The sequence below is a fragment of the Peromyscus leucopus genome, chromosome 23 (assembly GCF_004664715.2).
Source record: "Peromyscus leucopus breed LL Stock chromosome 23, UCI_PerLeu_2.1, whole genome shotgun sequence".
NCBI lineage: Eukaryota > Metazoa > Chordata > Mammalia > Rodentia > Cricetidae > Peromyscus > Peromyscus leucopus.
In genome coordinates this window covers 38,637,633-38,651,513 of record NC_051082.1, presented here as the reverse complement: position 1 = coordinate 38,651,513, position 13,881 = coordinate 38,637,633, and the positions used below count along the sequence as shown (strand labels likewise).

At 49.0% G+C, this 13,881-nt stretch overlaps 1 protein-coding gene across 1 annotated transcript in view; it reads left to right on the top strand.

Moving 5' to 3' along the window:
- The window catches only part of Sdk1 (sidekick cell adhesion molecule 1), a 970,573-nt gene that overhangs the window by 678,943 nt on the left and 277,749 nt on the right, over positions 1–13,881 (top strand). Inside the window, 2 exon segments of the mRNA XM_028887375.2 lie at positions 6,640–6,751; positions 7,286–7,476. Coding sequence (XP_028743208.1) covers positions 6,640–6,751; positions 7,286–7,476 — 303 coding nt within the window.

The window sequence follows — 13,881 nt, the reverse complement described above, 5'->3', positions numbered from 1 at the left end:
GGGCTGCCCGGTCTGCTCTGCTGAGGCTGCCCGGTCTGCTCTGCTGAGGCTGCCCGGTCTGCTCTGCTGAGGCTGCCCGGTCTGTGGGGTTGCCCGGTCTGCGGGGCTGCCCGGTCTGCGGGGCTGCCCGGTCTGCGGGCCTGCCCGGTCTGCGGGCTGCCCGGTCTGCTCTGCTGAGGCTGCCCGGTCTGTGGGGTTGCCCGGTCTGCGGGGCTGCCCGGTCTGCGGGGCTGCCCGGTCTGCGGGCCTGCCCGGTCTGCGGGGCTGCCCGGTCTGCTCTGCTGAGGCTGCCCGGTCTGCGGGGCTGCCCGGTCTGCGGGGCTGCCCGGTCTGCGGGCCTGCCCGGTCTGCGGGGCCGACTTCTGTGCCCTTCTGCAGAGCCCGTCCCGATGCAGCAGCATCTTCATCCCAGACGCCCAGACCAGCTTAGGCAGAATCAGGAGAAAGCTGTTGTGACACCTTCCGTTAAGGACCAGGTTTACTCCCTTCCTTGTGGTTAACTGTGGCAAGGCAAGCTCTCACTAGGAAACAAGTCTGTGTAAAAGAAAGTGTAGGGCTGAGGAGGAGGCTCTGTCTGTGTTTGCCTTGAAAGCATGAGGACCAGAGTCTGATCCCCAAAACCCATGTTAAAAAAAAAAAAAAAGAAAAAAAAACAGGCAGGGTAGTACCCTCTTCCCAGGCACAGGGGCGGTGGAGACAGGTGGTTCACTGGGGCTCACCTCTCAGCTAGTCTAAGCTACTTGGCAAACTGTAAACCAGTTAGAGACTGTGTCTCAAAAAGAAAGTGGGGCCAGCAAGATGGCTCAGTGGCAGGGTGCTTGTCTCCAAGCCTAAGGACCCACAGCGTGGAAGGGAAGAACTGACTCTGGCAAGTTGTCCCCTGACCTCCATACACACATGTGCATGCATTCCCACACACATAAATGTTGGGGTCGGGGCCATACCCAAGGAACAACACCAAAGGTTGTTCTGGGATGTGCACACACACACACACACACACACACACACACACACACACACACACAGGATGACGGCTCTGAAGTTATCTCTTACACCTTTTTCTAGCATTTGAAACCACGCACCTTTGTGCCTCACTTTTCCCATCTCTACAGGGGTGATGCTGTCTCCCCGGCAGTCACTGAACATGTTGAAATTTGTAAACCATTCAGGGAATAGTCAGCTCCACGGAGGGAACTCAGTGAGACAGAAATTTTTCCCTCTCCCCTACTTGTTTCATTCTTCTGGGAAATGACCTCCATACATTGGTGTGTGGGTTTAGAAAAAGGCTTGTGATGTGGACATTGAGGGTGGTGGAGGAGCAGTGGTAACTTGTTGCAGAGTATTTAATGTTTTTTTTAAATTCATTATTAGAATGTGTGTGGGTGTGCACATGCACGTACATGTGTGATGTTTGGGCACATGTGTCATGGCACATGTGTAGCAGTCAGGGGACAGCTCGGTACAATCGATTCTCTCCTTCCACATTTACCTGGGTTCCAAGGATTGAACTCAGGGCACTATGCTCGTATTGCAAGCTCCTTTACTTGCTAAGCCGTCTTGCTGGCCTTCGATGTCGATTCTTTATAATAAATTAACACATCATTGAGGATTTGTTGAGCGCGTCTTATAGTTCAGATAGTTTCAGACTCACAGAAATAAAGAGGTTTAACGGAGACCTGGAGTCTTGGCTACTTGGGAAGTAGAGGCAGGAAGTTCATGAACTATGGGGAGAGTACAAGGCCAGAATGGGCAACTTAGCAAGACCTTGTCTCAAAAAGGGGAAAGGGTTGAGGATGTAACTCAGTGGTAGAGCACTTGACGAGAATGTCCCAATGAGGGACTGGGGCGTGGCTCAGTTGTAGAGCCTTTGCCTAGCATGCATCAGGTCTAGGTTAAATATCCCCACCCATACCACAAAGAGAAGAGGAGACGAGCAAGAGGAGGCAGGGGGAAGGGAGAGAAATAAAGGGCTTCTGCTTTTTAACGCTTACTTTAACTCTCAATACATACTCCTAGAGAAACAGAGAGAGATTGTACTTTAAAGTCACAAAGGTTGTGTGTGTGTGTGTGTGTTATGTGTGTGCCCACACACCCCGCTTTCATGGCCTACTGGGAACCAAGTTTGGCTCTTCCCTATTGCATTGTGGGATGGAAAGCCGCCTCCCTTCAGCTCGCCTCCGCTCTCCTGAGTTGTTCCTACTGTCCTCCATAGTTGTCCGCCATTGAAGCTAATGGCATTCACACTCTATTCTATAGTCATAGGTGCATCTTTCTAGTCTGACTACAGATTGCTGATTGTGTAATTATTAGCAAAAATTGAGACATATGCATAATATTCATGTTGCTTTTGCTATACAAAGATGACCCACTTCATAACTACGTAGTCTTCAATGATCACACTTCTGTTTCATACAGACATTTGGTTTTTCCAGAGTTTATAATTGCCTTACTTTTCAAAAGGAGTGTGCAAATATGTGTTTGTATTAACTATATATAATATTTAAGTTTATATGTGTATATATGTCTTTTAGCATACATAAATATGCTGAATATTACACCCGCACATAATTCACAATGCATTCCTGGCAACCGGGGCATAAACTTGAGTGCTAATCTGAGGAACAACCCAAATGTAAATTTCAGAAGAACTGTCTGAGAGGATGTGTGATGTGTGAAGTAGTGTGAACTCAAGGCTCATCTGTCATACAGAGTGTTATCATTAATGTTCAAAGTTGCTGAATCAAGACTAACAATTGATGCATAGCATTAAATTCCTAAGAAGATTTAGAAGAGATTGCTCTTGGTCAAGGTTGGGAGAGTTGTTCCATTTTAGTTTAAGTGTGTTAAATCTGTGTATATATACGTTAACTAAAATCCCAGCTGGGCAGTGGTGGCGCATGCCTTTAATCCCAGCACTCAGGAGGCAGAGGCAGGTGAGTCTCTGTGAGTTTGAGGCCAGCCTGGTCTACAGAGTGAGTTCCAGGACAGCCAGGACTGTTATATTAAGAAACCCTGCCTCAGAAAAAAAAAAAATCCAAAGCAGAGCTGGGGATGTAGCTCAGTTGGTAGAGTGCTTGCCTGGCATTCCTGAGGCCCTGGGTTCTGCTCCCAGTACCACATAAAACCAGGTATGGTAGCACGTGCCTGTAATTCTAGTGCTGAAGAGGTAGAGGAAAATGATCAGAAGCTTGAAGACATCTGTTCTGGTTAGCTTTCTGTTGCTATGATAAACACTGTGACCCAAAGCAACTTGGGGAAGAAAGGGTCTCTTTAACTAATATGTCCCAGTTGTAGTCCATCACTGAGGGAAGTCAGGGCAGGGGCTGGAGCAGGGGCAGAGGCAGGAGCCACGGAGGAGCTGCTCACCGACTTGCCTCTAGGCTCACTGTCAGCTACTTTTCTTATGCAGTCCAGGCCCACTGCCTAGGGATGACACCGCCCACAGTGGGCTGTGCCCTCCTCTATCAACTAGAAATCAAGAAAATGCCCCAGAGACATATCCATGGGCCAATCTGATGGGTTAATCCTCATCTGAGGTGCCTTGTTCTAAGATGGATCAAGTTGACAACCACGATTAGCCAGCACATCATCTCACAGTTCAAACCCAGCCTGGGCTACACAAGATATTCTCTCAAAAAATAAATAACTAAATAAAATAACATAAAATTGAAAGCATCCTTTTACAGGGAAAGAGCATGTCAGAACAACAACTACAGTGAGTACTCTCCTTGCTGTCGGGGTGTCTGGATTTCAATGACTTATGCACAGATTTGTTGTGTTGCTTTCCGGTTTCAACAGCAACCATGTGGGCTTTGCAATCAGGATTTCCTTGAGTCTTGCTGTGGGTGCTTGCACAGGTCAAATTCACCTTTCTGGTGGCCTTGTGTATATATTGCAGTTATGATCCCCATTCCTTTCTCCTTCTTCTCCTGGCAGTGTCCTGTGTGGTCATAGTATCATCTGAAAGAACGCAGCAGCCAGGGATTGGGGGCATGGGACAGAGGACAGGCTGACATCTGGTGACCTTGAGTGGAGCAGGTCCCTCTACTGACCATTTGCCCTTTGTCAAGTGAGGGTTGCCCTGTAATAGCAGATTTATGTGTACTTAAAGTAAGATGCCCAGTAAATGGTCTGCATCCTTATGGACCCAGGATGGAAGGATGCCTCTGCTTCACCTGCTGTTTAGGGATATTTCTCCAGGTGGGGGGTGGGAATTTGCCAATGTCCATACCTTCCTGCCTAGGTCCCAATGGCACACCAAAGCTCACACTGAGAGCTTGCATACAGATCTTGGGAGAGGGGTCATGGGAAGGAGCTCAGGTGACCTAAAGCATCCACACTGAAGGTGTGTACACAGTATGGATGAAGGCTCCCCTGGGGCTGTGTAGCTGGAACTCCCTTCCCCTGATCCTCTTCAGCCTGTATACCTGCCCCAGCCCTAGACCCTGTGTCTATATACAGTTAGGACAGAATTGCATCCAACTGGCTGAGAGGAGTGACTGAATACTCAGATGAGGCTCCCATGACCTTCTTCACTCGAAAACTCCTTCTAGGAGGGAATTGAACAGTCAGCAAGCCCAGCTGGGCCCATTTGCAAACCGCACAGCAGGTCTTAAGAAAGAGGGTATTACTCTGCTCAGGTGCAAGGGTGTCTAACGTTCAGTCTCTCTGGCTGGCCCAGACAAGTGAGGTTCCAGCTGGGACCATCTTCCCCAGGTAGTGCTGCGTGTGGGCTCCCTCTCTGCCTTGGTGGCTGCGCAGTGACTAGTGACAAGCCAGCACATTGCTCGGTGACCTCTCCCTCCCGCGGCTGCTCTCCTTCACTCCTCATAACCACTTGCAAATATTAGCTCCGTGTCACTTCTCCTCCTCAGCACCTTTCACAGGTGACAAGGCGGGTGCTCTACAGATGGACGTTTAGTGTGCACTCCAGCCCTCATGACAACCTGACGTCTGGCAAGCCATTCCTGACGTTTCTAAGGCAGGGTGTCAGCAAGAAGATCCCCAGGGGAGTCCCAGAGGGAACTTCCGGGGCCCAGAGTTTGGGCAAGGCCAGGGCTGCTGCCAGCTCCCCAGGAACCTAGAGTTCTGTGAAAATAGATCTCCCATCATGAACTCAATGTATAGGTTTAAGAAAATGTGTTTGCTGGCCCTGCCTGCACCAAGCACTTCGTTATTGTTATTTGTATATATGTGTATGTTATGTGCCAATATGTTTCTGCACATGTGTCAGGGGAGGGGAGGTGTGCATACACATATGTGTCTGTGCATGCGGAAACCAGAAGGTAATGCCAAGTATCTTCCTTAATCATCCTTCACCTGATTTTTGAGACAGGGTCTCTCACTGAACCAGAGCTCACCAATTTGGTGAAGCAAGAAGCACCCTAGATACAGCACTGGGGGGAACCTGCCCTGGTCAGAGGGCCCTCTTTTCCCTGACCATCCCTCTCCATGGCTGTGAGCCGCAACTGTCTAAGTGCTGACCGCTCTGTGTGAGGAACCACAGAGGGCCTTTTGCCGTTCATTCATTCTGATTTGTTTTTATTCCCAGCCTCTTACATCCACACCCTCTATTGAAATCCCTGCTCTATAAATGTTTGGTCTTGATTTCTCCTGAATAGACAGTTACTAAAGTTGCTGTGGGTAGTTTAATTTTGACACTAGCTACATTTTAGGGGAAAACAGCAAAAAATACATAAAGCTTTTCCCTCCCTGTCTCCAGAAATGTGAACTTAAATTATTTATAGTTTGATACTCACAAAACAGAGAATGGACTGCGGGTGTTTATGTAGCAGAGAAGCTCAGGGGAGTGTGACTGTGGGAGAGAACGGGAACTCGTGGATAACGGAATGCAGTCACCCAGGGAGTCACCTCTGTGCCTAGTGGAGTTCCCAACCTGTGACGTGTCTGTCCAGTTACTCTAGTTAGAAAACAGAGAGCATGTTAGTTACTTTTCTCCTTGCCGTGACAAACTGTCTGACTCGGACAGTGTGTGGGCGGAAGGGTTGATTCTGACTCACGGTTTGAGGGTGAACGTTCATCACAGCGGGGAGGCATGGCAACAGGAACAGACAGGAGGCAGGCTGGATGCTCAGCTCACTTTCTCCTCTGTATTCAGCCCCGGATCTCAACCCACAGGTGGGACCATTCACGTTCAGGGTGGGACTTCCCATCTCAGCTAACCTAATCTAGAAAGCCTCTCACAGGCAGGCCTGGTGGTTTGTTTCCATGGTAATTATAAATCTCATAGGTTGACAATTAAGATTAACTGCCACGGTGGGTATGCCAGGTGATCTCAATAAGCAAATGCTTAGATCAATGGGGAAAAAAAAATAAATAAAGGGAAGCACTTTGGAAAATACCAAGCCCTTGAAAGCTTGCTGCTGCACATTGTACCCGGTGGTGACAGGTAGCAGTCAGACAAGACTGGCTGTGCCTAGACTCCATCACCTACAGTGTGACAGAGGCCAGGGCCGATGTGAAAACATCAAACTCCAGCTCTCTCCAGGGATCCTAGTAAGTCAGGAGGTTCTGAGTTGCCTCTCAGGGTGGTTTTGCCTAGTCCTTCTTCTGTTCTCCCCGAATCACCCCATCTTCCATTCTGAGAGTTTCATGCATGTTTTGTTTTCTCTGCCACAGGAGATACTGGCACCCATGAAGCCATGGCCCCTGTCATCGTGGTTGCCCCGGGCAACAGAAGTGTGGTAGCAGGGTCCAGTGAGACTACTTTGGAGTGCATAGCCAATGCCAGGTACAGGGTGGGCTCTGGATGTGGGAACATGGGAGACATCCCTCATTTGAAAACCCAGACCCTGAAATACTTTCAAAATCTTGGACTTTAAGCCTTGACATGATGCCGCAGTGAAAATCCCAAACTGATCTCATGTGTCTGATGCAGTCAAAACATAGATGCGCTAAAAACGTGGCAAGGGATTCCCAGGCTGGAGTTTAGATGGTCACACCTCCCATGTAGCTGTGGGTCCTCTAGTAGTATTTATTTTAAGCATTCTTTTCCTGGGCAAATGGAATCATTAGCATGTATGGTCCATTGCTGCCGCAATTAGCTATCCTTGCTCAATAGCCCTTGAGCATAATGTCTCGTTGAGGAGAGCTGTGAGGGAGTGGAGCTGTATCTGGATTGATTTTTAAATGTCCATTGTTCAACCCGCCATGGCTCCTGGTAGAATTAGCTTTGTCAAGCTCATGCTGAACGCCTGAAATGATTATTATTGCCGTCTACATGATTCACCACCACTGTCACCGATGCCCTTGCACTCTTTCACAGGCCTGTGGAGGAGCTGAGTGTGCACTGGAAGAGAAACGGAGTTCGACTCACAAGTGGACTGCACAGCTATGGGAGGCGCCTCACCATCAGCAACCCGACGTCGGCAGACACCGGCCTGTACGTGTGCGAGGCGACTCTCCGTGGAAGCGCATTTGAGCCAGCCAGGGCCAAAGCCTTCCTCTCTATCATAGGTAATGCTCAGGCCAGCAGTGGTGCTGGCTGCAGCCTCGGGTAGCTCTCCAGGCAGACAAGATAACTGCTACGCGTCCCACTGACTTGATGTATTTGTGGTATTTGTGCATATGTACCACCTCTGCATGCAGATTCAAGCTGGAGGTGGACACCAGGTGTCTCTCCTCTGCAACCCTCCAATTTATTTTTTTGAGACAGGGTCTCTTACTGGGACCTTGAGCTTGCCAATTTGGCTAGCTGGTCAGCCAGCTCCTAGGACCCACCTGTCTCCAGCCCTAGCGCTGGGATAATAGATGATCTTCTGGTGCACCTGGCTTTTTATGTGGGTGCAGCAGGTCCTCATGCTTCTGCCGTGAACAAGTTACTGATTTAGCCTCCTCCTCCATCCCCACTGACTTTTATTTTTAATCACAGTGATGTGTTTGTTTCTTTTTGTGTACATGAATATGTATGTCGGGGGAGGGGGTGCTCACATCCCACAGGATGAACACAGAGGACAACCTGTAAGAGTTCTCTCCTTCCACCCTGTGTCCTGGGGCTCACAGTCAGCTGGTCCAGCTTGACTGAGCACCCCCTTTTACAGCTGAGCCATCTCACTGGACCCCCACTGACTTTATTTTGAATGCATTAAATGGCAAGTTAATCCCATTTGTTTTCAAAAGCCAAAGTAGGCGTGTCCCTCATAACTTCTGAGCACAGCTGTACTTGTTACTTTTCTCATTACTGAGACAGAACACTGGACAGAAACAGCTCAGGACAGGACAGACTTAACTTTGGTTTACAGTTTTCAAGGCATACAGTCCCTTGTAGTGCAGAAGGCATGGTGGATGGTTTGGCTCTATCGGTGGGACCTTGAAACTCTTAAGAGCTTAGCCCAAATTCAGGCTGGACTATAACCCTTGAAGGTCTGTACCCTATAATCAAACTCCACCAAAAGGTCCAAAGTGTCCACCAGCTGGAGACCAAACACTGAAATATAGGAGCCCATGGAGGACATTTCACACTCATACCATAACCACCTGCCACCATAAAGCTTGAGGGTGGAGATAGGGCACAGTCCTCATTTCAGACATTGCCTGCATCTCTTGGCCTTTCTCTTGCCCCAAGCTTCTCCCTAAGTCTCCCTGGCTCTTACCATCTGTGCTCAGAAGTCAGCCTATGAGGCCTTGACTCAGAAGGAGATGGAAAGAGCTGGCTGTTACCTTGGGTTGGACCGAAAGGTAAGAACAGAAGTAGTTTTAAAGAGCAGGCTGGAGGTGAAATGAAACGCACCTGAGCCGCCTCTCTCTAAACACTGGGAGAGCACAGTCCTAGAAGCATGACTTGGGCTGTGGCTGAGAGATCTGTAAGCTTATTGCTAGATTATGACATGGCACATTACACTGGAGGAAAGCACCCGCATTTTATTTTCCCAGCTTCCTGCACGGTCACCAGTTTGTTCTTAAAACAACTGCAGCTGCTGTCCAGGTGACCCATACTCCTCCATGGAAGCCACTGCTGATGGAGGGTACCTCCAAGGCCACTTCACTCATCTCCTTTCTGAAATGAAAGGAATTGAAAACAGAGGGGAAAAAACCTCCCAGAACAATTGCTCCTTCAATAATACTTCTTGCGGTTTGCCATTTTGCAAAATAAGAAAGGAAAAAGCAGATAGATCCCCATGGAATTAGCAAGCATCAAGGAGCGTTGCATAGAAGGCCATTGCCCTGAGCATCCTCATGCTCGTTAGACATCAGGAGAGGGCTCTGTGCTCTCTGAGTGACTCTGTTGAAAACAGCCTCTCAGCCCCCTCCAGAAGAGGTCGTAAGGATGGTCAGAGAGTCTGAGCCTCGGACCAGACCAGAGCCACCAGTCACTGCTGATCCCACCCAAGGGTCTGTGCTCTCCTCCAGCTGCCAGTGTTAGATATGGATGTGAAACCCACATCCCGCTCTCAGCAGAGACTTCCATCGAGGTTGATCTATGGCCATCGGAGCACAGTGCATTATAGATTGAACTGAAATTAAAATTTGTGATGTGTAAATCTCTGGCAGACAGGACTATATTGTGTTAAAAACATTTTAAGGTAATTTAAACAAGGGAGGAAATTTATCTCCCTTTAAACTCAAATGTTTGTCTCCATCACCATTTCTTTCTCAAGTATTTAAATCTATCATCCTAACTTTGATCTCCAATTCATATCAGAATCAGTTTTTGTGCTTAACATTCATCATCACTCATGTTCTGACTTTTAAAGGTACAGGAAGACACTTCCATTCTTTTGTGTTTATATGTGTGTATGTGTGTGTACACAGTCATGTATATGTTGGCATCAAATATCTTCCTCAGTCACTCTTGACCTTATTTTTGAGAGTAAAAAAAAATAGGTAGATGTAGTGTGTGTGTGTGTGTGTGTGTGTGTGTGTGTGTAAAGCTACCTGCATAAGCCTGAAGAGAATGTAAGATCTCCTGGAACTGGAGTCAAAGGCGAGTGTGAACCTCCTGATGTGGGTGGGTGCTTGGGACTGAACTCGGGTCCTCTGCTAGAGCAGTACATACTCTTAACCACTGAGCCATCTCTCCAGCCCATCATCTTCCTTGGTTTTTGAGACGGGGTCTCTCACTGAACGTGCAGCTCACCAATTCATCTAGACTGGCTGGCCACCAAACTTCAGGGATCACCCTGTCTCCTCCCACTCCACCCATCAGTGCTAGAGTTATAGGGGCAGGGTGGCATGCCCCATCTTTTTGCATGCGTACTGAGGACATAAACTCAGGTCCACACAACCTGCAGCAGCCACTTTACCCACAGAGCCACCCCTCAGCCCCGATGCTTGCTGTCTTGATAAGGCTGACTTAAAGCCCCTTTTGTTTAGAAGTTGTGACAGGTAGAATTTTGTGGTTGGCTCACACTGGAGAAAACCCTGGAGAAAGTATCTCTGTTGATTCAAAGGACTCAGAGATTGTCACCATGCCTGGCCACCACATCAGGGAAGGATCCCGGGAAAGCATGACCAATCTCCCAGACTGTCACCAGCAGAGCTGGGCAGAGAGGTATTGATATGAGCATGCAGATGAATAAAAACAGAAAGGAATCGCCTTCCAATTACACGTATTTCACACTGATGAGACGAGACAGACGGCAGCAGCTGTTTACTCTGCCTGTCAGCTTCCAGTTGGATTGCTCAATTCCTGTAGTCTAAACAGCAATGTAAGCTCTGCTCAATGGAAGGCACCTGACGCCCACCCTGCAGAACCCAGAGCCCTGCCCCTCGACCTCCTCACTGCTCAGTTGTCCTGCTGTCCCTGGGCCTGGCCTCTTCTCCTCCTGACCTATGACCCAAGCTGCTGAGACACCATGCCACTGCTCCAACACTCAGAGCTGGCTATATACATGGCCCCTGCCTCCCCATGGTGCAGGACTTCCCACTGCGCCACCACCTTCTCCTTCATGGTGGCATCTTCCAGGAATAGGAACCAACTTTGCCTACCATGGTGGGTGGGAAGTGCTGGCGATGCCATCGAGGAAAAGCCCCATGCATGAAACTGCTGATAGACTGTGGGCTTTGCTGTGCTGTGTGATGCCAGTGCTGTTCTAGGCTGGAGATTGTCCATGACCTGCTTTGGTGGAGGCAAACCCTAGACCTGGATGTGTCCTCTCAGGCTCTGAGCAGATGTCTATGACTGACCTTGGATGCCCACCTTTCAGCGTCTGGCAAGCTTACCTGTCATTGAGACTAGGTGTCCCTTGAAAATCTCCCAGAAGTCACTGCAAGAAGTCTCAGCTGTGCTCTGTAGCAATTGGCACATGAGAGCAAGGTATGTGGCAGGAAGGTGTAAGCATAGGCATTAGGGTTCACTGCTAACTGCACTGGTAACTGGCTTTGATGAGGGTCATTGATGTTGTTGACCTTGACTCCAATCTTTGACATGGAGAGGTGGTAAACGAGCCTACTGGCCCACACTGTGGAGAGGTGGTAAACGAGCCACTGGCCCACACCGTGGAGAGGCAAGGAAGCAAGCTCACTGCAGAAGTGCTGAATGGATGGCTTCACATGCTGTTGCCATGACTCTGTCATAGCCTATGCTGCATGGTGCTGCTGGTGGGTGTATACATCACATTAAAGCGTGTGCACATCACACTCTTTCCTCACTGAGAGCCAGGATGCTCTCGATATCCATGGAAGCATTGGTGTTTTCTTCAGGAGAAAGGATGCTAATGGTGATGGTTAGCTTTAACTGTCAACGTGACAGTCTAGGATCACCTGGGAAGAGTCTCAGGGGGGGACTGTCTAGCTTAGGTTGGCTTGTGGGCCTGTCTAGGAGGGATTGCGTTAATAAAATTAATTACTGTAGGAAGACTCATCCTGAAAGTGGACAGTGCCATTCCTTGACTTTGAGCCCTAGACCATGGAGAAAGCAAGTTAAGCACGAAGCATGCATGCAGTTGTGGTTTCTGGTTTTGGCTGCAGATAAGATGCAACTGGCTATTTTAAGTCTCTCCCGCTGGTCCTCCTGCTCTGATGGACTGCAACCTGGAAGCGTGAGCTCCCCTAAGTCGCTTTTTGTCGGGGTATCTTATCCCAGCAACAGAAGTGACAGCAGGGCAGTGGTTCTCACCAATTATAGCATCTTGGATCACTGTGGAGGATAGCTATATGTCTTCACCTTACAACTGACAGATCTGGCATGTCCTGCAGGAACTGCAGCTGCTCTGTGCCCACCCCACCCCACCCCAGTGTCCACAGAGCTTCCCACACCCCCCGGTACTAGGAGTGGAGAGTGACTGTATTAGTTACTTTTCTCATCATGGTGATAAAAATAACTGACAACAGTAACTTAAGGAAGAGGGGTATTTCTTTGCTCACAGTTGGAGGACCCACATGGTGGGGAAAGTGTGGCGGCAGGAGCCTGAGGCAGCTGGTCACATGGCATCCTCAGTCAGGAAGCAGAGAGATGGACGCTGGTGCTCAGCTCACTTTCTCCTTTCTATCTAGCCCAGCCTAGGGAATGGTGCCGCCCATGGGGGTGAGGGGACTTCCCTCCTCTGTTAAACATTTCTGGAAATATCCTCATAGACACTCCCAGAGGTGTGTTTCCATGGTGATTCTAAAGCCAATCAAGTTGACAAAGAAGATTGACCACCACAGTGACCATTACAGAAAACTGTATTTCTTGCAAAGCTATTCCAACTCACTGTACACACCACTGTAAAATCCAGATACTCTATTTTAAAATAAAGCTAGCTACTCATAGTGACTGATACAGTGCCATAGAGGAGCAGCCATTCCACAGAGGACACTGGGCACCTAGCTGGTGTTTATATCCCTACATAAAGGTATCTAGTTTCTCTCCCTCCTTCCCTCTGCCCTCAATTCCTCCTTCCTCCCCTCATCCCCCTTCCAACCATCTGTCTTTCTCCTTTTTCCATTCCTTCTCCTCCCTCCCTTCTCCTCACCCCTTTCCTTCTCTCTCCTCCCTTCCTCCATTCCTTCCGTCTGCAAATCTCTGCCATGTCTCTTGCCTCTCCTCATTCCTCATGGAAAAAGTTCTCCACTGTAAGGGCTCATACCATTAGACCCGGCACTCGGCTAACCCTGCTCTCCCAATCTGCCCATTTTAAGATTGATGACCTTTATCTCACCTGCAGAGTTCATCAGGTCATATACAGAATGTACAGGTTCCAGAGGACACACAATGTCCAAGGTGTAGACATCCTTGGGGACCATTCTGCCCACTAACAGTGGACAAGGTACCCAATGTGGACAGTGACTAAAGCCAGAGATAGAGAATAGCACCAGAGCTGGGCCTCTTAGAGGGAAGGAAAGCCACTGTAGGAAATGTACTAATCAGAATAAGCCTGGGACTCAGGCTGAGTCCTTCACCAAACCTGAGGGCTGGACAGCATAGCCTGGATATGCTTTGGCCCCCCTCCACTGAGACTGGCTCTGCAAGCCAGAACTCGTGCATCAAACCCCTGTTGAGCTAGGGTAGAGGAATTCAAGGCCTCAGTGTGGGGCAACCTAGGGAGGACCCTAACTCTGGTTCCGATTACTGCAGCTGGGCTATCTGTAGGCCATTCAGCCCATGCTGGCTTTGTCTTGGCTCTGGTCTCACCCAGGGCATGAGACTTTTTTGATGTCTTGATTGTATTTCTAAAGATGGAAGTGTCCACTTCAATCCCTGGTTTTATTGACTGCACCTGTGATCAGTAGTTACCAGGCCAGGCCAGGCCTGTGCCAACTGGGCACTCACTCTCAAAGAGTCTCCCGTTTGCCAAGACGCATGCTCGCCCAGTTGCCCTTGGAAGATCAAGTGGTAAAAAGGCATGTGCCTTAGCTGACCATCCTCAGAGTATATCTCTGGCTCAGCTGGAAGTCCTCACAGCTGAAAGTCTAGTAATTGCCCCACTCTGTCCTCCTCCC